Raw genomic sequence first — 27,925 nt, 5'->3', positions numbered from 1 at the left:
CGGTCGTGCCGCCTGTGATCGGTCTGCGATCAATAAAGTGCAGTTTAATATCAGCTCTCTCTCTCTCTCTCTCTCTCTCTCTCTCTCTCTCTCTCTCTCTGTCTCAACCTCTCACTGACCCATCCTGTGGATTCCTTTGCGCGCTCAACTCTGAGTGGTTCCGGCATCAGGCCGCTCCGACCGTCGGTCGACGCCGAAACAAGTATAAATGTAATATAGTTGTAATAAGTGTAAATAGATTCCCAATGCAAGCCTTGACAATATATGTCAAAGTCAAGGTCATTGGAAGTGGGTCCCCTAAACGTAATATTTACCATTCCAATAGTTTTATTAAACCTTATTTTATTACACACCTTTCTTATGGTGACCATGCGATGCGGAATCAATATTGGTGGGACGAAAAGTAACACTTTCTATTTCATCATCGCTGTCTGATTTTTGGAGTTCAAGAAGATCCTGTAAATTTCAATGTTTTATTCACGTCAATGTATTAGTAATTGTAAATAATTTTTTATATGCCTTGTAATGCTTGATCAAAAACGTACCAGTTTATTTCCCATCCAAGTTGGAGAACAATAATAAAACTCGGGATGTGCAGGAACGGGCCTAAACGCAACTGTCATTATTCTCTCAAATTTGTCCCGGATTAGATCATGTAATGGTTCAACACCTTCACAGGCTGAATGCTTCAATTGATCTAACGTATCTTTTTCTGATAATTTATTTAAATGTCTGCATACGGATCGTAAATAATTTGTTATGTCAATTTCAATTAGTGTTTCCTCACATTGCTCTACAGCGGCTTCCATATCTTCGTAACTAAGAGGCTGCTGCAATACTAATGATTTATACACAGCAACAACGTAACAATGACAGTGCGCCAAACTCACTCGTTTACAATGTTCCGTGAGACTTCGTTGATCTATTATAAAAAAATAGAATTAACAGCTATATCCGAGGCATTTTCGAGGGATACGCTCACTAAACACGGCCGCTCATCTCGATCCTCGTGACGGTCCTGGTTCTCGAGCCACCTCTGGCCCGTACCGAATTAATTGCGCGTGTCACATTAGGCCAGCTTTCGTATCAAGAGTTTTCCACATCATCCATGAGATACTATTGTCAATGCGTGTTTTTTTTTGTCAGTGCTATCTCCTGTAGGCCTATTCCTACTGCATCACATGATAATTTCAAGAAAATAAATTTGTAAAATAGTTTTAATTATATTGCCAAAATTTTACTGATATTTAGGAAAACTAGATTTTCGTGCAGGTTTAGACCTGCTTGACGAGGAAGAACACTTGAAATTATGAAGACTAAAAATTATCATGCGATTCGGTGGAATAGGCCTACAGGAGATACCACCGACAAAAAGACGCATTGACAATAGTACCTCATGGGTGATGCGGAAATCTATCGATGTGACAGTCACCCTAATGCGCCACGCGTAGTTCATATGGTACGGGTCTGAGGTGGCTGGAGAACCAGGACTGTTACAGGAAGCGAGACGAGCGACAGGGTCAAGGGGTCGTAGCCCTCGAAAATGCCTCGGATATAGCTATTAACCCTTAACACTCGAATGGCGACGGTAAGACGCCATTAAAAATTGCTGTATCATTATTCAAAATATTTTTTACATTACTAAATCTGTTTGTATTTAATAAATTACCAAACAGTTCAGTATTTTACGAGTAAATTGCACCATTTTCGTACGTATAATATGAAAAAAAATATACAGAAGGGAGACATTCTAGGTCGGAAGAAACGTTTCGTTTGGAATTAAAATAGCTTCGAGTGCAAAGGGTTAATTCCGAAGCACGATGTAGACACGAGATACAAAAGAAAGGAAAGGAGGTATACTAACAAAAGGACCAAGATTAACCGAGTAGAATTCCAAAAGATTTAAATAAGAGTTTTCAAAGTTCATAAAAAAGAACTGAAAGTAAAATGTGATTCTTATTATCTTTTTGAACACATATTTTGAATTTAAATCGATATCTAGGCATTCTAATATCTACAATGTCTTCAATATTTATAAAATATAATATAAGATCTCCACTTACCACTTGTAGTATTATCAGAATCTTCACTTTTTGATTCTGGAGACGAAGGTTTCGAGTTACAACCAAATTTTAATTCAATGAAATCTTTGCCATCCTGTTGACCAAGTTGAAACGTATGATCTTGATATATATCCTTCTTATGCGATACTTGTAATTTATCGGTTAGCGTGTCAATTAACAAGGCCAGTGAACAATCGTAAATGTAAACAGGGATGACAAGATTTTCTTCATAATATTGAAAGTTTCCATCCTCACCTATTCGATATAATGTTATTTTGATAAACTTTTTAATGAAAATAATCCCATATATTGCAACTATAACATAGTACTGGAAATATTTACTGTATCACTTTCAAATGTACGTAGCATTCGTAACACTCACGGCTAGATAGGTACATATATATAATTCATACAAAGGGACATAAGTGCAGGCGAGGTCATGCCCCTCCCCCCAATTGTATGGAATGTGGAGGTAGCCAGGGTGAACGGTCAGGGATTGTTTCTAGAAAATTTTCTATGTTGTCGACTCCAATTTTTCCTCTGTAGGCAAATTCTTGACGACGCAACAGTATCTTTTATCTTTGTATCTCGGAAACGGAAACTAGCGCCGATCGGTACAGCGGTGTGGCACGGCCGCAACACACAAAGGATAAAGTTGGTCAAAACGTCGAGTTCTACAACACGTCCAAAAACTATCCAAATCCACGATGGCCTCTGCATTCCAAATAATTATAGTGAATTCTCTACATATGTTGCCGAGTCAGCCGATAAATGTCGCAGAATTATCCTCATTACCGCGGGGTACACCCCGTGAGGGGCCAAGAAGCTCGAGAGACCTCGATGGCCGAGGAGTGTAATACAATACGGGTCGGGTATATCGGTGTGAGACTAGGCGACCACTACTAATCCGATAACAAAACTTATTTTATTTTTCATTATTTTTTTATGGAACTTTCAATCACATATTCGTGGCATTTTTCTAATGAATATGATACCAAATATGACATAATTCAATTTTTAAGAAAAATCAAAATCGACCAGTGTGCAGCGGGACTCGAACCCGCTCCACCTAATGATTTGTAGCTGATTACCTCCTGAGCATTCCTTATACGGAACCCTCCGGCTTTTCCTAATTTCCATACGTATGTGGTCTCGGCGGGAGGGAGAGGGGGGGGGGAGAGAGGTTCTGATCCCACATGCGTATGATACTAATAATAAGAGAAGTACATGTACTTCGAAGTGCTACAATAAATATTTGTAGCACTATATGTATAAGTACATTTGTCATAATAAACAAGAAATTTACCAGACTTAAATGTACCAAACTTACCAGATTTATTATTTTGTTCGGAATTATTGCTCATGAAGAAATCCTCGGCGTACGGAGATGAATTGAATAGGCGTACGTCCTTTTCAGACGAAGGTAAAACTGTAATAATAACGTGTGTTGTACTAACTCCCTTGATGAAACACTTCCAACGCGGATAACAGCACTGATCGTTATAATAAAAATGTTTTTCTGAAAGTAGTTTTCATATCATTAAGCAAACCATATTAATGCATATTATATTATATGTATAATGTATATATACTGATACGGTGAACGCATGCATACGTGATTAATTGAAAGAATAAATCGATACCTTTTTGAAAAAAAAACGGTAAACGTGGACCACCGTCTCGAGGTCTATTAAGGAGCATTGTGCTAAATTTCTGGGACTCTGCAGACGTTAAAAGAAGCTCTTTATTGTGTAATTGTTTTATATGCTCCAAAAAATTATCCATTAAGATCTTATTTGCACGTCCTTGACCTTCGTGCTTGGCAGTTGAATCTTAAAATTATTATACATTTTGACTTAATTGTATGATGTTACGAATTAGGTTGTTGCACATGAAATATTCGGTTTTTCTACAGTAATGATAAACAAACATAATCTTTGGTTAAGATTTTTCTTGGCAACCCAGAAATTTTTAACCTTTTTTTATATAACCCTGTAGATTTTTACAAGAAAATGCCCAATATCCAAGTTTTAATGTTAGGAAATCACTGGTTCAAAAGTTATACGTGTAAAGTTGAGCGATTCTAAGCGCTTCTTACAGGCAAGGGCGCCGCCATATTGGTATGTACTCAGGCATCGCCCAATGAGCGGAGCCGCGAGAAGATTGACCAGGGTTAGGTTCGTGTGGGCAGGGGTCGTTAAATCGCGACCGGCCAGACTACGCTTGCAAATTTACGTTATCGACATCAATGCGTGCTTGTGGTGCTACCTAGCGGGTCCACTCGTTAGACGACGCGCGACTGATACCAACATGGCGGCAGCCTTATCTGTCAAAAACGCTTAAAATCGCTCAACTTTAAATACACACATAACTTTTGAACCAGTGAATTCCTAACATTAAAGGAAGTGCAGTTTAACCTCTTGATCGTATTACAATAGAATTTAAATTTGTTAATTATTCACGTTCTTCATTTACAAAGGTGTCATCTCTATTTTGTAGTCTTCTTTACCATCAACAAATAGTGTGTTAATTAATCGATACATTTCGTCCGACCAATGTTATCGTCGTTATGTTATATATGTTATCTCATCGATTGACATTGATATAAATTTTAGTTAAGAGTAAAGTTTGATATCTAAATAAATTGAAGGTTAGACCTAAAAGGTCAGCTTTGTAACTGAAAATGATGTATAATATACCTGTAGATTATAATAGTATTTTTTAATTGAAACGCTTCATAACATTTGCATTCTAAAATCAGAAATTTAATATACAACAACCTAATACCTCAACTAAAGTAATTCAACAAAATTACAAGCTTGATTCAATGTAAAAATATCTGAAAGAAGATTGCAATAACGAAAAATATTTCCAGAACACATATATTTGAAATTGATATTCGCAGTTGATATTGGTGAAGCGTTTAATGCATAAGTGGTGTAAGTCAAAAGAGCAGATTATTGGATAATGAGGAGTGAAGTAAATGTTCTGTGAAATGTAATAATATCAAAGAATGTGGGGAACTTGTCGATTAGGATCCGCTCCTCCCATTTCAATAACCTTGAAATATGTTGTCAAGGTCACCATTCTGAACAACATTTCAGTTGCAAAAAACTTGACTTGTAATTGCATGGATTAGATCTGGATTAGGTTTGGGTTAGGTCTACCTGAAATAATGTCTTTACCTGATGTATAGTCACTTGGCATGCCAGGCAGTCTTAACCCGTTACTAGAGGCGCTAGTGGAGGGAGAGTGTGTAGAGGGTAGTCCCGGTTTGCACATCGCATCCATCACGGGAGCGATCACCGGGGAGTCCCTCACTTTTCCGGGGTTACGATGATGCCGGAAAGTAGTGCGTAAATGCATTTCAACCCCCTCCACTTAGAATAATAAACAAAAATCTAGGTCTGTGTTGCGGATAGATACGTAGGTGCATCGCTCCTCCCTTTAGAGCGGTGTGGAGTGTGCGTCGCGTATTGAACGTACTAATTGGATGAGTTATTGGCGCATATAGTTATACCCGTATTATAAAGGTTATAGGCGATGTTCAGATGTACTCCTATCTACGTAAAGGCGTGCGAATCTTGGCAGCGGAAATACAACGACACAGGTGTCGTGTTGCATGGTCAAGCCAAGTGAGTAAAGGCCGCTAGGGAGCCTCAACAAGTGAAGGGAATATTTCCCGGGTATAAAGGTTTAACGAGCACGTGGGGACCGAAGAGTCCACCCGGGGCCGTCAGGCTACTGGAAGAAGCCACGACATTCGCTAAACACCTGAAGAGGAAAAGTGGTATTTGAGAAAGCAATGGAAAGGAAAAACTAGGAGTCAAACAGATTGGCAGATTGGTTGTACCGAGCCCTCCTGCGATCCTCAGATATGCGACAGCATACGAGTGTTCCCCCGAAAAAGGAATACCAGGTTTTCGAGTGATGCCTGCGACCGCACGCCAAAGGCTGCGTTTTTATTAGATTATATGGACAATGGAAGGATCTCCATTATTAAGAATCCTCGTGTTAAATCAGGAGGATTAGGGGTGCGTTAGTCGGTATCGTGTCAGCTAGCGACGGAAGGACAGCAGATAATTTGTACAGAAACATAGGTAGGACTGGAGATTCAGAGGTTTGAACGCGAATGGAGGTTAAACCTTTAGCAGGTTGAAGCTTATACCGATGAGACCGCGATGAAGCTGATGTTATCGACCTGGGCTCCGGTCGGCCGGTATCTTCGGCGAAGTTGGAGGACTCGAAGTATCGTTTTCTTATTCGGGGGGGTAATCGAAACAGGGAGTACCCATGCCGAACGAGTGGGCTAGCTACGAGCGGACAGCCGCAAATAGCATGGGGATACAAAATACCGCGCCCTATCCTATATTCACTTAGCTCGGGAACATTATATGTATACCTGCTATAAAATTAATTCACCGCGGCCACGTAAAATTGAAAACATAAGCACGGGGTAGCTTTTTGCGCAAGAGTACTAGATGAAAAAAGGGGGTGGGAAAACCTGGACAACAGGGTTTGGGAATGGTAAACGTAGTCTTGTTATGTGCTAGCCGAATCTTCTACTACGGCGGTCACGAGGTAGCCGGCTCGCCCGACATTATGACTAATGTGCCTTGGACCATTGACAGCGTGGTATGCGGCCCGCGCGAAAAAAGCCCTGGTGGAAAGAGGTTAGTAGTTAATTTCGGTAACACGCCACCTCTTCACGACGTAGAAAAGATTTTTTGCGAATATATCGCAAACCAGGCCTGCTCAACGACAGCTCGTGGAACAAATGTGGTTGCTTCTTCTGTTCGCCCGCTCAGCGAGTCCGTCCTCACCATGTCCACTCCGACTCTTCCTTCGGTGTGTACGTGCACATGAATACGTAGTAATAGCGAGTAACTTGCCGGTGTGGCGGTCGTGAGCCTCGTGCCGAAGGAAAAGTCGGAGTGGGCACGGTGGGGACTGACTTGACGACCAGGCGAAGAGGAAAAGCAGCCACATCTATTCCGTGAGCCATCGTTGAGCAGGTCTGTGTCAACTCTAAAAAACTTCAGAGGAAACTGTTGTTCAGAATGATGACCTTGACAGCTTATTCTTGGTGACCTTCACCAAGTAAATCTAGACTTCTGCCGCTCCTGTGTTGTGAATACAATAGGATGGAGCTTGGCGTTTCGAGATGTGGTGTTAAATCAAATAAACAAAATATTGATTTACACTACTTCTGTATTAAATGGATCATATGAGCTCCTTAGTTGACAACTAGCATAAGTCCACAATTTGAAAAAAGTTGTATGCTATTGAAATAGAAAGCCTTATGAATGCTTATTTTATTTATCGACTCAACTTATGTATGTTTTGTGTTTCTGATTACAAAAAATTAAATTATATTTTACATCGTAAATGAAATGATCATAAAAATTTCTGCAATAGTGGCTTAAATCCAACGTTTTGGACTTATGCGATTTTTATGTCAAGTTATACTATCATAAATACTACATTTTCAATTTATTTTCCTCCAATAAAGCTACATTCTGCTCCTAAAGTTCACTAGTGTGATATTAAGAAAGTGGACTAAATTACTTGTCAACTAAGGGGCTCATATGTGTTCGGTAGTATCGCATAATGATAATGATGCACCCGTAATAATCTCACCGTTATCAAACATAGAGAATAGAAGTTCAGCCTGCTGACATTTCGGTAGAATATTTAATGCATCGAAAAAGAAATGCATCGGATGTATCTTCTCATCAATGATTGGTAGACCTTGATACAACTCCTCAGCACTGCACTCATTATTTTTGATATTTCTAACATTTCTCTTTGATAATTTGATATCTTGATGCGCTTGTCCATATATAATTTCACTACTTTTCTCATTCGGTACTATTTGACTCAATAAACTTAAATACTCCAACGTCAATAGAGCATTGATGCATCCTTCATCTACTCGTGCAATCTAGTTCAACAAAAATCCGATTATTTATGATAATTTATGATAAAAAATATTTTGAAATTTCAAATATTTTAATATATCGATGTAAGTTCAAATATTCTTTCTAAACATGACAATTTTCAATCATTAATTTTTGCGTAGCATATTTTTAGACTAAAACTTGTTCAGTTTGGTATTATTATATTATTAAAATATAAAGAAAAACACGAATGATGCTGCGTTTCTTCTATCACTATCGTTCTCCTCCATGGAAAAATTGCTAACAAGGCAAACCAAAATGTCTTATTTTAACTATCAGAAGAAGGGAAAAAGAGAAAGTTCATTGGTATTTTTGATAAACAATTAATATTCGTTCAAATATTCATCAATATGCTTTAAGACTTGTGGGGCTTGGTGTTTCTTTTACATACAGGGGTTTCTTGAAGTAAGCAAGAAAGCAATTCTAAGCAGTTACTAAATTAGTTTCGAATTGTTTATTAAAATGATAGGCATCTCAATAAATAAATTATTGATAGAGAAATACAACGCGTTGTATATCCCTCTCTTTTCGTAGAAACATTTCAAATATCAAAGAGTAATCAAAATTTGACTATACTTACAGTGACAAATTACATAGATAAACCTAACATTAAAGTATATTATTATGATTATCATTTATTTGATAGTGTCGTTTTAAAGTAATTTGGACAATACATACGGTAAGAAATCCAATTGCTGTGGGGATGCCAATTACTGTGCCTATATTAATTATACTTATTTTTAAAGCATAATCTATATTAAAAGGAGATATATAACATTTATATTAACTGGTATTAATAAAAAAAGGTAATATCTCTTTTTTAATATTCATTATGTTTTAAAAATAAGTATAATTAATATAGGCACAGTAATTGGGTCCCTTATCCTACGTATTCGATGCAAACAAACTGAAGAGTTTTAAATGCATTTGAAAAAATTGCATTATAGCCTCGTTAGTAGCGTTTTACAAATGCTATTTTAAAGTATTATTTTACATTTCTGACATATGGTAATAACAAGCAATACATTTTTAGCACTTTTATAGATATTATACAATGTATACATAGAAATAACCTAAGAAGTCTCTATAAAAGTTTTTCGTCTTCGCAATTTAATACATTATTATGATTTGAATTGACAAAAAAGCGTTCGCAGTATGCAGTATGTAGTATGTAGTATGCAGTATTAATATTTACAGTATCGTAAATTCACAAAACATATTAAATATCGAATGATTCTTCTATAATGATAAGGCAGGAGAAGAGAAGAAAGGGCACGAAGAACATCAGAGGTCAGGAGTAAGTTGGAGGAGTTGAATCTCACTTTCATTCAAAGCGTAGAGACCACTTCTCCACTTGGACCGTGACCCCTTCGCGCGAATGTTACTCATTGTCAGTTTGCTTAGTTTTTCAAACAGATGACACATCCGTTCCTGATGGAAAGGATCGATATCGATGACAATCAGCAGGACCTTGAGCTGGAAGAGTTAGATCTGGCAAGTTGTCTAGAGCGGCTCTGCTCACTGCCTAGATCCTCACTTCCAACTGCAAGTCATGCAGATAGTAGACAATAGATAGCACAATGTCCATGCAGTCTGACCGAGGAGATGATTAACTTCTTGTCGCCCGTCACAAAGGAACTTCTGTCGCGAAGATATCCACGGTGTTACATAATCGGGTGCAAAACCTCTGCTCAAATCTCGACTTACTGGCTCGAGATCAATACGCGACTGGAATTGAAATTTTCATAATCAATTATAGAAAACACATCGCGTCATTTCGTCTCAGGTCTCACGAGAAGCAATTTACTCTATTAAAGATGGCAGGATACATGATGTCCCAAAAATGTTGTACTTCCATGAAAGGGGCGATTCCTAAGGCCTTGTGAAGCAACTTTTTCCTTTGCGGAAATGTTTTTCCCAGCTTCGTTAAGGAGTTATTAGCGAAAATCGCAGACCAATCATAGCGCAACTACAGCGGACGGATTCCGGTTCGGCAATGCCAACGCCACACTCATTGTCAGCGGAACCTCTCACGGAGTAGTGATCCACCCGCTATAGCCGCGCTCTTATTGGTCCGTGTTTTTCGTTAATAACTCCCGAAAGAAGCCGCGGAGAACATTTTTGCAAAGGAAACAGTTATTTCAAATAACCTTGGGAATCACCTTGTTCAAGGAAGTACATTTTTGGGACACCCGCTATATGAATATGACTATGATGTTTTTTCCAACTTTCTTATCTGAGCCGATAACGATAATATAAAAAATTGTTTTGTAGATTTCGGTAACTTGTATGCATACTGAAAATTTCATCAAAATCGGTCAACGCTGTAACGAGCTACAAAGTTTAAAGATGATCACAAAAATTCCCTAACAAAGTCAAAGTTCCCTAATCTGCAACTTTCCCGGTGAACTCTCATTTTTAAATGTTTGTAGCTGATTGCAACGTTGACCGATTTATAAAATTTTCAGTATGACAATACATAAGTTACCAAAATCTACAAAACGTTGAACAAAACATCGTTTTGTAATTTTCTTATCAATCCAACCAATTGTGACCCAAAAAAATTGTTGTTTACTCATTCTCTATCAAACTAGTCGGTCTAACATCTCAAAAAAATTCTACTAATATTTTAGATCAATTTGAAAAAAGTGAATTAATTTTGAAAAGGTGTCAACATACTTTCCGCGGCGAGTGTAATACAGAAGTTGTAAATACGGAAGAAGTCTAATACAAAGAAGGAGAATCCTGTTTTTTTGTTGCGTGTAACAATAATTTTTTTGTCGTGAATGTACCATTGTAACCAATAGCAATTATAAAATGCGATGTACTTACGTAAATGTGATAAATTTTTTATCAACAGAAACACGTTCTTTCACGTTTGTTTCTTTTTTTTTTCAATGTTAATACAACAAAAGCTAGTAGTAAAAGACTATTCGAAATCTAAACTGAGAAAATAATGAAATCTATAAAATCTATTTGATCGTGAATTGGCATAGATTCTAATGAACATTTCTCGGTGTACCTGTTTCACTATCAACAACTACAGTTGAATTCTAATATTTCACTAGGTAATTTCACCGACACTCGAAGATTTTATTATATCATAAACGAGTCAACGATTACTTTTGAAATAGATTATAAGAACTTTGATCACTTGGGTGTACTTTGAGCTCGTTAAGCCGTTAAATGTTGTGAAACTGCGTGGACATTGGGAATAAGTTTAATATAAAACGTAATGAGAACACTAATAAACATTTAGGTGCACACTGGCCTTATATATACCTGAAGCAACTGATAGAAAAACCTGGTTCTCGGTGCCTTCATCGATATCGAAGCCCCACCTCGGTTACGATAACGAAATGTAGTGATAGATATATTTACACATACATACATATATACATACAAACGCACATACAGTATATACTCACCTCCTTTTTATCGAAAACGTTGTTACCTTATTTCCCTTTTTGACTCACGTATTTCATTAAAATTCATTCAATGACTCAAAAAATGGCCACATTTTGAAAGGCTGAATTTACCGTATGAACGAACAACACCAGATTACGAAGCTTGATATTTCGATTCGATTCTATACATATTGGTATGTGACAAAAGTATTCATTCTAACTCGAAAAACGTAATCGAAAAAATTCTGTCCATTCACAGCCTTCAGACACAGACTTAAGATCCGTCTTGGTTTTGATCCGACGAGTCTTAAGTCTGTGACTAAACTTGCCACATTTTTTGCTCTGTATTATCGATATTATGAATTCTGACGCCAGAAACGTGTTTCAAGTTTTTGGCTTTATTTCGCAGAGAATCAAGACAAAATATAGCTCAATTTGTAGCTGGAGATATTTTCTAGTGCGCGCTGCTCTCGATTTTATCCAGGAAACTCATTCAATGGCATAAAAATGCTTGGATTCCACAACATGCACATCGTCAATTTTTGGCCTACTTCTAACGCTTATATTACCAAATATCTGCATATTCTCGGCAGCTCCTGACGAGCGCGCACTAGATTGAACCTGCCTCTTTCGAATGAGCCCTTTACCAGCGACAAAATATTCTTATATAAGAATGAAAACTTGAGGCATGTAAAACCATTTTTTACGGTAATGTAGTCACTCTACCTTATCGCGAATCTACGAAGACCAGGCCCTTAATGAATCGAAATTGCAACAAACTAATGTGTGCCAAATGTATTTCGTTCCTCATTCCTTAAGAAAGTAACAAATTCAACTTATTGGAAGTCTAATTGTTCATTCGAATAGTATTGTAATATTTACATAGAGAAAATATGTATGTAGAATACTTATTCGAAAGTGTTTAAAAAATGTTTTTAAGTATTGTTAGTTCTGCAAACCTGCACACTTCAATATGCCACTTCTTTCTGCGTATCATTAAAACTTTCATTTGTATGATTATCTTATTCGTGTAGGGCGTAGGGCCTAGACGAGTCCCGTTCAGCTATCGCCCGTGCGGGCAGAGAATTTGGCAGAGAATCAAGCCTCCTTTCAATGGTTCAGTTTATGACAATATTTTTCCTGCTGACGTCACATTGCCCTCAGCTATGTCCGCGAACATCGGCGGGCGCCCTTGTTCGCCGCAAGACTTGCTGAACAGGAATTGCGTAGACATTGATTTGGTTACAAATTCCTATCCATCTGTTCTCGCATTAAGCTCGGTATTTGAGTGCAAACCTTGAGGCCAAACCTTGGCTTCGTTATAAAGGGTAGATCAGTCGCACTAAGAGCAGACCTAACTTTGCTCTAAGAGCAAATATTGGGCAAAATTAAAGTAAATCTTTCTGTAGGAGGGAAAACGGAATTAAATTATTTTAAATACATGAAACTTCAAATTATATAATTTATAAGTTTAAATAAAATTCCATTTTCCGCCCACAGCAAGGTATATCTTGCCCGATCTTGCCTGATATTTACCCTTACTTAGAGCAATGTTAGGTCCGCTCTTAGTGCGATTGATCTGCCCGCTATAATGAAGCCAATGTTTCGTCCCACTTTGGCATGGAATTTTGCCTGCAAACTTTGCACTCAAATTCCGATGCATCTGTTTCCACATTTGGCTAGGAATTTGTCGACAAGTTTTGGTGCCAAATTCATAAAAAATAGGGACCAAAATCCGTGGACCGTTTACAATGTTTATATCATATATTATTTATGATATACTGTAAACACAACCATTCGTTGTGATCGTTGGCCCAACTGCAAAAAAGGCGACATTTCTAACGGTTGGCCAACCAATACCGCAACAAAGGTCCAACAAAATGCCAACTATAAATGTTACCAGGAAAAAATTTGCTCAAAACAGCATTTGGCTAACGGGGATTGTGCAACGGCAAACGTGTTGTGTCTGATATAGTGGCATAAAATCAAAGCAAATGCAATACATCAAAACAAATATATTATTTCAAATACCCCAAATATTTATTCACAAATGTTTCGTTAGAGATATTTTATTACGAACGAAACGAGAGAAGTTGCACGTAGCAACAAAACGGTACCTTTCGTACAAAGTATTTCTAACAGTATATCAGTTGTTGCATGTTGAAGTTTGGACTTTGATGATTAGCAATCTTCCTTTTCAGGTAATAAAATGCTAGATATCGTTTATCTTATGAAAGTACGTTTATCGTTCGCTTTGATTGTGTTCCCGAAGCACAAGAAAAACGTTACTTTTCCTATTTCTACAGATAAGCTTAACTCACAAGCGGCAACTGGACTATAAAATATAAATTTCAAATAAAATTAAGAAACGCGACATATTGTATTCAAATGTAAGTTTTATTTCGGTTCTAGACTTGACATATTCTTGCAACTAATTATTCTATTTTTTGATCCAGTTTAACAGCCAAATTTGAACCCAATAACGCATATTGTCATAATTACGATTATTTGAGATCTATGCGTAAAATGACAATATATGAATACAATAAATGTAAATTAAACTGTAGTTTAATTGTTTTAGGAGAGATACATATGTATATGTTTTATACATAGATATTCGTAAGATTAATCGAAAATTATGCAGAATGAATACAAGCAGATAATAATTGATCGGACTGAAATTTGATTTAATTCCATAGAGACACAATAAATATTTTTGAACGTTTTTAGCTAAACTAAAAATTGAATTTTGCAAAAAATTATTTACGCTTAAACACGTACGGTAGACGTCACTGTGTAGCAAAAAAATTATTGAGTAAAAAGAACCATGTTAATCTAACATATTTTCGTAAGTTCAATCGGAATTCGAGAGTTCAGTTTAAAGAAACTCAAGTTTTACTGTAATATTTTTAATTTAGTTGAAACATCAAAAATTATATTCTGTAGTGTAGACTAGTTACAGATTACGTTTTATAATATAAGAAACAATGCGGCTACGTTAAATTACAAAAGCTTGATGAAAAGAATGCAGATTGAATCGTATTATGTCGATCGGAAGAAAATTATGATCGAATTTTATCCTATATACTTTCGAAGAACATTGTACAGTGTTGTAAGCATCAATATCAGAATCAGTGAAGAGATAAGATTGAAGATAAAACGGTATCTACTTTCAACGATGAAGTCCGCATAAGTATAACCTTCTAAAGATATAACTGAACAATGTCAGATGAAGAAGAATACTGGAAATAGTAAATGTTGCTCAATTTATACTGCGTCATTACATAGCTTAATTAAGAACATTTATCTAAACAGCATTCCTCACAATTGTGACAAATATACGTACGTATGTATATATTTTAAACATCTTAAAACATTTAACTACCTTCCTTTTTACTAACACTTTGAATTTTTAGAACAATAACTGCTTCGTAGTTTAGTTGGAGTGAATGCAAAAAATATTCAGCTTCTACCTACTTTGCACATTTTATGCTTCAAAGAGTATTATATCGATTGTAATAATTTAAAACTACCGATGCTGCATGCCGTTTAAAGCATAATCATTTCAAAATTATCAGCTTGAATGAAAATAATTATAGGTTCTACAAGTAACATTTGACTTTGCCCTAAACTTGATTTTGTCCTAAATGAAATATGTTGTAGTTAATGTGAAATTAGGAGGGGGGGGGGGGGTTAGTCATCATTTTGACGGTTTAGAATTTGTTTAGGTAATGACACGAATAATGTTTAAATCTTGGAATCGTATTTGTTTTTATACCAATACGACATATGTATAAAATATGAATATGTGTCTATATTAAAGTTAACAAACTATGATACAAACAAAATAATTGTGCATTTATAATTTCTACGGTATTCCGAACAGTAACGAAGAATAGTACTAGACATTAATTTTGTATTTTAATTCGTCTGTATTGTAATATGAATTTTATATACTTCGTGTAATTTATTATACTGTATAATAATATAACTTCTTAACAATAACATTAAAAAACTTACTAAAAGACTAACTTTTCTTCCTATGTATAGTAGGCCAATAACCTGTCACATTTAACGCCGTACCTACTGATAACATTATGAAATAGACAGATTATTTGACATTCTCGAGGTATCGTTAAGCAAATAAAGTTACGAAGATTTCAAATTCTGTATTAAATATGACATCCGATAAGTTGGATCGCGTAAATTACATATTTTTTAATGTATTGGGCTTGTTGAGTAGTGAATAATTGTTCATTTATATAATGCCATAAAAATATTATTTAAAGAGTGCGTCTCGCGTATAAAATACGTGACGTGATAATAAATTGATACACAGTTTGCATCAAATTGTAAATACAATATCCGAATTCAATGTTGATATAAATCGGATCACACGACGGAGAAGAAATACTTCTTAGAACATATAATAAACGATTGCATAATATGTACAGTAAATCACATTAGAAGAAAACGCTAACGGAATACTGAACACCAATATCTTATCATTTTAAAAGTAACTCAAGAAATAAATATCATCGTGTCGATTTCATAAAAAAAGGCGTTGAAAAATATACTACGTTTTACTGATAAGGAGAGATAGGAGAAGCAGAATCATTACTCTCTTGCTATGAACTGCATTTATAGAATTGAATGAATGTTTATTCTCAAGAACATAGTTAGCTAAGTTATTAAACAAATCTAGTTAGCTAAGTTGCTTTCGATTTATGTTAAAGTGCATACGTACAGGTACAAATTGCTTCTACGTATAATATTTATGTATGTTTAGTTAAAAGTTAGCACGAATACTACGTGTATAGTACAATTATTTTTGTTTTTACACGTACGATTATTTTTATTACCCGTGTAATTAGAGAAAATATATTGCAATGGTTTTACACACTTTAAACCAAAGTTATATTTTCTTTGTAATTATGCCAATATGAATTCTATGCAGTTATCGAATTTATACGCACATAGTTCTTCTTGTCTTATTTCTTCTTTTAAAATAAGTATATTGTAAGTTCAATAAAATGGGCTTGATTGTGCTTGCATTTTTTATGTTTAGACAAAATAAAACTATTTTTTAACAATTTAAATAAAAGTAAATTACGTTAAGTTTGTGTATAATATTTGCAACCAAAATATAAAGCCATTGCAAATGTTCTATTGTATTATTATAAGTTTACATTGTTCAAGGAGACATGGCTTTAATATACGAGATGTAGAGAAACAATACATATTGCAATGTGATAAATTTTCCTACGTCCCTCCGAATCGATAACGTGTGGCCTACGTCGGTGCAAGTCGCATACGCGCCGTCTATTATTACACTGTCCAACAAAATCAAACTTTTTTCGAGTTTTGCAATACCTGTTGGGTGATTCTAAGACACTTTGTCATTCTAAAACCAATTCCGAAAGCAGAATTGCTCCATCACGCAACGTTTTCGAAAAATTTTGGTTTTTGTAAAAATGCCCGATTTTGATACAAAATGACGTGTTACGCAAAAAGTAAACATGCGAGAAAGTTCAAATTCGAGTCAAGAGATAGAGGGGACTCTCCTCTACATATTCATATAGTCAATTATATTTTTATGTACTTCCTAATAGTTGTAAATGGTTGTTAAAGTTTGAAAATGTGCCGACGCGGGTACTTTGTACGCTCTATTTTTGTATTTATGTGAAAAATCCTTTATCTAGCAGGCATTTACTATACAGGAATGCATTCTACATACATTTCTGGTAAAGAAACCATTCACGAAAAGTATTTAGTTCCCTTAATATACGAGAAGGTTCAGAAAATATTAATTGACAGCGTGTGCGCGACGCGTTCGCGCCAGACGGCCATTGCAGCCTTTTCCCAACTCGCCAGGGCCGTCGCTATGCGTTGTCGACGTTGGTACCACTCAAGTATGTCTTTGCTTACTATGCTTAATTACATACATTTTTTTTTTGTCTTTTTGGGTGCCAATCATTACAAAAGATTATAAAAATACGAGTTATATTCACATTTCATTGTGGAAATGCTTAATAAAGAAAATTGAATACAAAAACTTGCCTATTTCTGATGTAAACAAATTAAAAATGTTTCCGCCTTGCTTGACGCTTATTCCTGGTATCCCGATTTTCAATAATAAGTGTCCAGCAGTAATCAACAAGCATCGCACATAAGTCTTTTCCTTTGTAACGTTCTTCCATTGTTGAAATATCTTGATGAAAGATTAATGCTGGAATTGTATATCCTTGTTTTGATTATAAAATAATTTCGTCATGAATATAACAAAAACAGTCCGGCAGATTTGTACACCTTCGCGACATTGTATTATGTAAAATAATATAAATAAATAAATAAATAAATAAATAAATAAATAAATAAATAAATATATAAATAAATAAACAAACAAACAAACAAACAAACAAATAAATAAATAAATATATATAAAATACACACACGCACGCTACACTATTCAAATACACTACTAACGTACACTACTAAAATACATATATTATATGTACAAAAACTAAAATACTATAAATAACTATAAAGTTTTTTATAACGTTTTATCGCGTAGAAATGCAGATTTAAAATGCTTAACACGACTGACTTCGACAAATTTCAAACCGAAACTGAGCTCTGACATACGAAATTTTCTTACAGACTACAGCCTACAGACTATAAAATAGTTACAATGTAAGGAAAGACAGCAATGCGGTGACTGGCAAATTTTATTTTCAGTAATTGTTGTCTTATCATTATAACTGTAATACCAATAGACATACAAGATTCTTCCGATTAAAATAAGTCCAAACACTATGTAAATGGGACTATTTTTATCGATTTTATTGTTCGAAGTACATAATTAAGACATAGATTGCCCTATATTAAATCGATAAAATGTCGCGGAAGTGTATAAATCAGCCGGACTGTTTTTGTTATATTCATGACGAAATTATTTTAAAATCAAAACAAGGAATACAATTCCAGAATTAATCTTTCATCAAGATATTTCAACAATGGAAAAACGTTACAAAGGAAAAGACTTATGTGCGATGCTTGCTGATTACTGCTGGGCAGTTATTATTGAAAATCGGGATACCAGGAACAAGCGTCAAACAAGGCGGAGACATTTTTAATTTGTTTACATCAGAAATAGGCAAGTTTTTGTATTCAATTTTCTTTATTAAGCATTTCCACAATGAAATGTGAATATAACTCGTATTTTTATAATTTTTTGTAATGATTGGCACCCAAATAGACAAAAAAAAATATGTATGTAATTAAGCATAGTAAGCAAAGACATACTTGAGTGGTACCAACGTCGACTACGCATAGCGACGGCCCTGGCGAGTTGGGAAAAGGCTGCAATGGCCGTCTGGCGCGAACGCGTCGCGCACACGCTGTCAATTAATATTTTCTGAACCTTCTCGTATATTAAGGGAACTAAATACTTTTCGTGAATGGTTTCTTTACCAGAAATGTCTGTAGAATGCATTCCTGTATAGTAAATGCTTGCTAGATAAAGGATTTTTCACATAAATACAAAAATAGAGCGTACAAAGTACCCGCGTCGGCACATTTTCAAACTTTAACAACCATTTACAACTATTAGGAAGTACATAAAAATATAATTGACTATATGAATATGTAGAGGAGAGTCCCCTCTATCTCTTGACTCGAATTTGAACTTTCTCGCGTGTTTACTTTTTGCGTAACACGTCATTTTGTATCAAAATCGGGCATTTTTACAAAAACCAAAATTTTTCGAAAACGTTGCGTGATGGAGCAATTCTGCTTTCGGAATTGGTTTTAGAATGACAAAGTGTCTTAGAATCACCCAACAGGTATTGCAAAACGATTTTGATGTTGGACAGTGTTATCAGAGAGGAAATGAGAGTGCTCACGCCCGGGATTTTAGTGTCCCCGGTATAGTGCTGCTCCCTAGTCTAATTTTTAGGCTGGACCAGAACCTACATCATCTTTTTAGCCTGGACCAGAACCTGCATCATTAGCAGCGGATTCCAAATAATGCCAGAGTGGATGCTACTTCTATGTTAAAAGTGGGTCTTCTATGTAGGCTCTGATCCAGCCTAAAAGATGATGCAGATTCTAATACAGGCTAAAAAGATGATGCAGGTTCTGGTTCAGGCTAAAAAGAAGATACAGAAAAGTGGGGACACTAAAATCCCGAGCGTGAGCACTCTCATTTCCTCTCTTTTATTGTTAAGAAGTTCCTAAAACCAAAGTTCCTAGCATTAAAGAATTCCATACGCGCAGGTGGTACAAATTGTATTCCAATATAACGGACAGTGTAATATATTACTCCCAAGTGTAAACACGTACGAGCAGAACTAAAGATTTAGCATTTACCGTTAACCAAGTGTTCCGAGTTTGATTACCGCCATCAAATCCCTAGCACAGGCTCTGCATGCAATGCTTTTTTTGTCTACGGTTCTGAATTACCGACTCTGTACAAAATGCCCTACTACGACAGCGGACCCTATTGAAATAGCACCGACGATGTACTGTTAAAGACTGCCAGCCCCTGTAATTTAGCGGCATCATAAGTGGTCCCAGATGGGCACGGGGATAAGTAGAACTATGATTGATCTTAAATACCAACATTGCTAAAGTGTTTAGACTCATTTTAATCAGAAAAATCTCACAAATATGTTGGTAGAAGTTATGTAAAATAAGAATCAAAAATAAAAAAATTTCCTGTTGCGTTAACATTATAATCGATACACATCCTGCGCCGTCTGCCTCGAACAACAGTTTGTCTTTCTCTTGTACGCGCTGTCCTTATCTATGTTCGCAAACTTCAAATAACCTAGTAGCTCCACGATGCGATCATTGATTCTCACAGCCTTAAGGTTTGATCATTCTCGGTGGGAAGACCGTATCTTGAAAGATTTTTCAAAATTTTTTAAATTATTAATTTTAAAGGTATGCAAAATAAAGTATCAACCTTTATTCGTTAGATTATAACTATTGTACTACCAAACTCTAATAAAAATGGACAGTGACAAAATTTTTTTTCAACTAAAATTATTTTTATTGGATACTGTCATGTTTCTACTAAAAGCTCATTTTCATCGGCTTAGTAGTTCAATAGATACGATTTAATAAAACAGATTGACACTTTATTTTGCAGACCTAAAATTAACAATTTTGAAGATTCTAAAAATCCTTTGAGCTACATTCATATATCGTTACAGACTACAGCAAACAGTCTTTCCTCAGAGAATGATCAAACCCCGGAGCTATGAAATCAACGGTCCTGAAGGTGTGTATATCAAATTTATTGGGAATTCCTGTAATTACTACACCAACCTCTAGTTTTAGTACGTGTCTCTAGTACGTGATATGGACAAATTATTATCAGAAAAGGATGTAGAACAAGATGACATCCATGCTGCCTTTGACATATTAAATTCTCTTAATACGTTTTCCATTATACCAAGGGTAAGGGACCTACTTACTGTGGGGGTGTTCATTATTGAGCATATGTTAATTGTACATATTTTTAAAGCATAATAAATATTAAAATAGAGATATTAAATTTTTTCATTAAAATCACTTAATTGTTTATTTATTAAAATTAAAGTACGAAAGTACACTTAGGGTACGAAAGAAATCATTTCGAATTTTTGTTACATGAACTAACGGTAATGTCGTGTAAAGCTTATAAGAAACCTTAAGAAAACACTGAACAAATGAAAGTCAATACTCGATAATGGAAATGATTCTAGCACACAGAAACGTGTATTATATTAGTAAAACTCATTTAACTTACGAAAAAACACTAATAAGAGCAATTCTTTAAATTTTTGCTTTTAGTTTCAATAAATTCAGTAATTGAAACGAATTTCGAAGTAACATAATTTACTATGTACAGTACCACAGCTAGTTTTCGCTCGCTCACTGCTTAGTGTGTGTAACACTGTGCGCGTATACAAGCACAATTTCTATAGGTGAAAAATTGTCGCAACGGGTTCATTGGGTGTTCAATGAAATCGGCAGAATCTCTGCTGCAAATGCAAACTAACCTTAAGATGATGGTATTGCTATCATTTCTCGCCGAAATATAGCGAGTTGAATGAAAACGGAAATTATGCAATGCATATATACAGAAAGACCTGGTATATCGAAATGTTAATTAAATTGAAAAAGTAAAAAAAAAAGCGAAAGAAATGCTCGTTCTATTTCTTTTTTGCACAAGGTTCTACGATGATGTTTTCGTTTTCTAGAGCCAGTTAAAGTTAAAAAGACCATTTTTGCTTCAATGTTGCATAACTTAAACAAAAAAAATCGCACTATGTTCGACAATCAGGTCTTTTGCACAGGAAAGCAGGTGCTTTCAAATGATGACAATGCGATTTATCAAAAAAAATTTTTCTCACCCCATAGAATGTCTGGAAGTAGAACAAAATTTTTTGTAACTGTCAAAGTTTCCTTTATAACGCTATAACTGTGTTAAAAAGCAAACAAAGCTAACAATTTGAACCAGCATCTGAAAGTAGAGACCTCAAGCTTTTAAATGATTTTTTAACGATATCGATACAATAATTTTTGCCGGAGTTATGATCATTGAAAATTGACACAATTTCTCCGGTTCGTAGAGGCGATATCTTAATTTTTTGAGGAGAGTATCCCTCCGTTCTTTTTACTGATACGTGAACATGTTCGTGGCATTTTTTCGATTAAAATGAAACCAAATATGATATAATTCCGATGATATTTACATGTGTAACGAGCGATGAAAGTTTCGAACGCAGAGAAGGACAGCGTATGGGAAAGAAAGAGCCGCGGAGAGTCGCGGCCGCCGCCGGCACAGATCAAAGCCCGCGTGAGCGCAGGCCATTAAATGAAAAAATTAACTTCTTTATTATTAATTCTTTTTTTATGAGACTTTCACCAATATATTTGTGGCATTATTCTGATTAAAATGATACTAAACGTGATATAATTCGGATCACATTTACACTAATTTTCCGTTAATGTAATTGTTATGGGAAGACTTCCATCGTTCATTACACACGTAAATATCATCGGAATTACATATATCATATTTGGTATCATTTTCATTGCAAAAATTCCACGAATATGTTGGTAAAAGTTTCATTCAAAATTACGAAAAATAAAGAATTTTTGTAATTGGATTAGTAGTGGTCTTCTGGTCTCACACTGATATAGCCGACAATGTTGTGACCGCGACGGCTCTCGAGCTTCGGCCACTCACCGCGATGGTGTGAGTTTTTCTACTGACTTCAGATTGTAAGATTGGCACTGTGATACAACGAGAATTTACTGCATATCGTTGAATTTGTTTTTTTTTTGTCTTTGAGGATACACACATAGCATAAACAGTTGGTAATAGAAAAAACATCCATGACCTTGAAAACTTTTTTCAAACAAGAACATTTTTTTCCTGTCACTATATTCACTTCCTTACATACTACAACTTTTGTTTGAATAGTTTTTTTTATATACAAGGTGAAGCATCTAAGACGTTCATCTAAAATGTCTCCGTTGTTTTTAGAAATTCGAAAAAATGTTTGAGTCATTTTTTCCGATATTTCAAGATCATCGTCGTTTTTTAAAATGGGACGATATATCTTGATTAGTGTAACATTATAGTTAATGAAAAGATAAATTCAACCATGTATAATATGTTGACCTTCAAATGACCTTGGAAGGAGTTATTCTTCAATAAGCATAACTTAACGTACGAAGACAATGTTCATGCTTACAAACATTGTCGAAAGACACATGTTGTTTACAAACTGCTGTAACATGCAGCACTTTGTATCATATTATATCAGTATGATTTCATTCTTCGTTTCGAAATGTCGTATTCGATCTGTGAAAAATGTGATATTGTAATCGTCTACAGCGAATGTAGACAAAACACAGTGCAAGCTCAATTACAATATGCAAGAAAATATCTTGATCGGAGACATCCTAGTGTTTCAACTATCAGGAGCGTCTTCAAGCTCTTTCGAGAAGCTGGAAATGTAGAAAAGAAAAGACGTGTACCCAATAAACCAAAACCAAATGTAAATAATGAAATAAATATTTTAGATTCCGAAGTTGATAGTCCACACATGAGGAGACTCGAAATCACCAGACCACTGATATACAGGGTGGTCCACGCAACTTGCACACCTATATAACTTCCAAAGGATGCGTTGCACGAAAAAGTTTTGTATACAGAAGTTGCATGGTCTGAAGGGGTACACAATTTAGTGTATTTATTTTTTTTACAGGTAGAAGTGTTTCGGAGATTTGAAGGTCGACTTTGTTTTTTTAAATGAAATACTATATATTTTATACCACAATATGGAAGAATGTTGAATTCTGAGTAAAAAAGTAGAGTAATTTCACTTTATTTCCTGAAAATTTTCTTACAAAGAAAAAAAAAATCATTTAATTTTCTTTTTATTTTTCTAACCTGATATTACGCGAAGAAAATACTAACGGACCGGCGGTGTACTAACGGAACTAGCGCGAAGTTTGAAAGATTGAATTTATAAGGGACGCGTATTAATATAGCAGAATAATACGAACTACTTGTATGAACGTTAAAATTAAAAAAAACTGATGCAAAAAATGATATTCGTGAAAATAGTGAAATAAATATATAAATATAATATAAAAGAAACAGAAGTAATGATTATTGAAGTTCGCAGAAAGTGTGAATAGTAATTTTAAAAATGTTTCTAAACATTATTACAATTTACCTCACTGTTATAGATAAAGGAAGTGGAGGTATGTATTTTTTTACGTTTTAAGAGAAGAAGTAAATGAAATCAGATCCATAATAATACTGAAATACATTTATTAATTACTTTATAAACAAATAATAAAGTAAAAGAAGGAAAGTTCACTAAATATAAAAAAAAAACGCGCACAAAACACGCCAAACCACGCTATAAAACAAACTGCTCCCTAACGCGCAACTTCATTGCGAACAACGCCACCTGAAGAGTGGCAAAGTGTTGAGCACCTGGGGGGTGAAGAGGAGTATCATCACATCAATTCGTTTCACGGCATCTCGTATCCATAGTATATATATCGGCGGCTACACCGATATTTTCATCCTTTTCCTGCATCATTACACCAAAAATTACACGGAAACGATGTTAGAGCGATGTAGTTTGTAAATAAGAGATGTCTTTCGACAATATTTCAGTGTTTATGTACCTGAACGGAACCCTAGTAGAGTACAGTAAGCATGAACATGGTCTTCGTGTGTTAAGTTACGCTTTTTGAAGAATAACTCCTTCGGAGGTCATTTGAAGGTCAACACATTATACATGGTTGAATTCGTCTTTTAATTAGCTATACTGTTACACTAATCAAGATACATAATTCAATTGAAAAAAACGACGATAGCCTTTAAATATCGGAAAATATGACCTAGAGGAAAAAGACCTTTCTGTCACAGTAATTACCGCACTGAATAAAACATTTTTTCGTATTACTAAAAACAACAGACATATTTTCGATGAAACTCTTAGGTACCTCACCCTGTATACATGTACATATGTATTTTATAACATGATATACTTGTGTACTCACCGCATCTGGAAGTTTGTGGTACTGCAAAAGATGCATATAACTTGCTGCAGATTGTATGGGTAATTGTACCAAACCACACTGAGGTTCAATCCAAATTTCAGAAACAATTTGAAAATCGCCAAAATTTTCAAATTCGTCAATACTTACTTCACCATCAGCTGTGCCTGTAATTTAATATATATCATAATTTTTTATTGTCTAAGCTCTCTACTATATGGTTTGTTTATATTGTAAATTTTGTTTCTTTAACGTCTCTGCTGTACACCCGCGAAGTATGCATGCATAGAAATAGTTTTAACATTAATTTAGTTTGCATAATGATGCAAGAACTGTTGTTTGGAACAAGTGTATAATGCAAATCTATGATGTTATACGATATAATACTAAAATAAATTGCTGTCTGCATTCTTTCTAAACCCATTTAATCGTTTAATCGGCAATAACTTGTAAATCAACACGTTAGAGCAAAATTGTTGTTTTTTCTTCCTAAACTGACTTGTTAGAAATATCTCTTGAAATATTGGGTATGCGTAACGGTCACATTCAATATGCAATCTTCGTTATCCAGACTTCACCAAAATGACGGAGTCAATTTTCTTAAGAAACTACAAATTAAAAAGCCTACAAAACAGAATAGGAGCATATCCACTATCAGTTCGGACACAAACACATTTCTTTTTGATTGTTGTCTTTTTGGTCATACAAATGTTTTGCTTCGTGGATTTCGTATTGACTTCGTTTGCATTTAGTCTGACGCTAACTGTTGTAGGAGTTACAAGAATGCACTATACTTGCGTATTGTACAAACTAAAGTAAGCTGTTCTAGTTATATAAAGAAAAAGACGACGAAAGATTAATTTTCAAGCATAAACTATATTGTGAATTATAATTTCCACATGATATGGTTCTTTTCTAAACCCATTTTAGCATAGTACCAGGTAAAAATTCGCCAAGAAAAAATCGTTAACACCCTGAGCCGTAAGCCATAAGTAATGGGGAATTAATATGTGTTAGAACAGGCTTGGGAATTAATACATAGCTACATCCGAGGCATTTTTGAGGGCTACGCCCCATTGACCTGGCCGCGAGTCTTGCTCCCCGTGACGGTCCTAGTTCTCGAGCCACCTCAGGCCCGTACCATATGAACTGTTTGTGGCGCGGCCGGATCAAGGGGCCGTAGCCCTCGGAAACATCTTGAATATAGCTATTACATCTGAAGCCTGTGTTAGAATATATCGATGTGTGGATCTGACCGACTGCTGCTCTCACAGCGCATATAACCGAAATTTGCTCGCGCCGTTCGAGCTCATTTTGTTTTACATAGTTGCGTCCATAAGAGCCGATCGCGATCACACGTACGTTGCCACATGCACAGCATGCTTACCAAATAAGTATATAAATCTTCTGGTGTGATTCAATTCCCCAAACCCACAAAACCCTAATAATATCATACTCCGAAAGAGCCCAGCTGGGTAAGGAGTTCAAAATGCCTTTCAGGCATTGAAATGGAAAAACTTTTTTTGGCCGGAAATTGAAAATGGCGCGTTCGATAGCTTCCCAAGAAAGAACCTTTTCTGCCAAGTTTTAGCCGTATATCTTACCTGTTATAGTGGTTATGAAGGAACAACGAAAAATGAGTTTTTGTCCCATTTTCCTCATTTAATTAAATCTAAAAATTGTAAAACAGTCAGACACACTTAAGATATTGAACTATATATTCGAGTATTTTTTCTGATTTCTTAGTTGCAAACTCTGATTGTGAAAAAGGAAACACAAAAAAAAATCCGATTTCATATTGCAATACAAGAGTAACCCTTCGGGAATTAATTCAGCAGTAAATTATCATCAGCGCTATCCCCAATTTTCTTAATATTTTTTACTCAGGTGCGTTGTTGCTAAAAAAAAATTAAAAATCAATTTTTTGAATGTTTTTTTCCACGAGAAACTAAATTATATCGGTTTTTCTTAACTTTTTAAATGTATTGTGCAATGTTGTGCAACATTTCAACATTAAGAGAAACATTTTGCAAATTTTAAAAGTTATTACAAAGCAATAAACGAAAACTGACAATATATGATAGGTGGATTATATTGCAATGTTGCGACTCTAGTACCGTGTAATGTATATTGTGTGTATGTAACTTGAATTTCAACAGCGCTATAGGATGCAGACACGCAGCAGTAAGGTGGCCGATTGCGGAAATTACTGAAGACTTTTATTATCAGATAAGGATCGAAACCCCGCGAAGACTAATTATAAGTTTATGTATATTTCATGAAACAAGCATTTTTTTCACTTCCTAGCCATATCATTTTTGTTTGACCATTTGAAAAACGTATTCGAATTATTCTGAAATTATGATATTTTATACAAGAATATTTCTAGCTTACTTTGTATTTCAAGTTTGCATTTCGTGTTCTATGTGAGTTCCATTAGCTAAAGATTCGGTGGTCTTATGTTGTGATTTGGTTTGTGTTGCTACTGTTAGAGTGTTTACTTCTCTTTACAGAGTGTACAGAATTATTTCGGCCTTATCTCACAAAGCCTTTGATATTGTAGTGTGATCGTTGTAGAATCGTCACTTGAGAGAAGAGACTTAGGTACGGTACGAATATACTAGCAGTGCAATATATTAAACAAAAAAGTACCAGAAATCACCAAAAGTAAATTGCATACAGCATAACGATGTATAATATTTTAGCTACTGGAACTCACATTAAGAGGGCCGCCTTGCCGCCTTGATGACTCTGTGTATCCACACACACACAAAAGAAACCCATGTACGTATATGAAACTTGCAAGGATTCACGGGGGCTCAAACTGACACTTCAATATCGCAATGAGAATATCGGAAGAAGTGGTCAATTTGGTTTCCTAGAAGTCCAATCTAGGACTATATGGTCTCCATAA

The 27,925-nt window shown here is 35.2% G+C and overlaps 1 protein-coding gene and 1 long non-coding RNA gene across 5 annotated transcripts in view; one reads left to right on the top strand and one right to left on the bottom strand.

The window, feature by feature from the left end:
• Positions 1–27,925, bottom strand: part of LOC143363220 (KICSTOR complex protein SZT2) — a 281,412-nt gene that overhangs the window by 141,469 nt on the left and 112,018 nt on the right. For all 4 annotated transcript variants that reach the window (XM_076803815.1, XM_076803817.1, XM_076803816.1 and 1 more), the window contains exons 11-17: positions 25,015–25,178; positions 7,704–8,007; positions 3,707–3,895; positions 3,394–3,582; positions 2,064–2,318; positions 546–922; positions 354–456 (exon numbers count right to left, since the gene is read on the bottom strand). In XM_076803815.1, the coding sequence (XP_076659930.1) occupies positions 354–456; positions 546–922; positions 2,064–2,318; positions 3,394–3,582; positions 3,707–3,895; positions 7,704–8,007; positions 25,015–25,178 (1,581 nt within the window). The remainder of the gene's footprint in view (positions 1–353; positions 457–545; positions 923–2,063; positions 2,319–3,393; positions 3,583–3,706; positions 3,896–7,703; positions 8,008–25,014; positions 25,179–27,925) is intronic.
• Positions 1–27,925, top strand: part of LOC143363230 (uncharacterized) — a 159,726-nt gene that overhangs the window by 65,375 nt on the left and 66,426 nt on the right. The window lies entirely within an intron of this gene.

This window comes from Halictus rubicundus, unplaced genomic scaffold (genome assembly GCF_050948215.1).
Source record: "Halictus rubicundus isolate RS-2024b unplaced genomic scaffold, iyHalRubi1_principal scaffold0028, whole genome shotgun sequence".
Lineage (NCBI taxonomy): Eukaryota > Metazoa > Arthropoda > Insecta > Hymenoptera > Halictidae > Halictus > Halictus rubicundus.
This window is presented reverse-complemented; position numbering and strand designations above follow the sequence as displayed.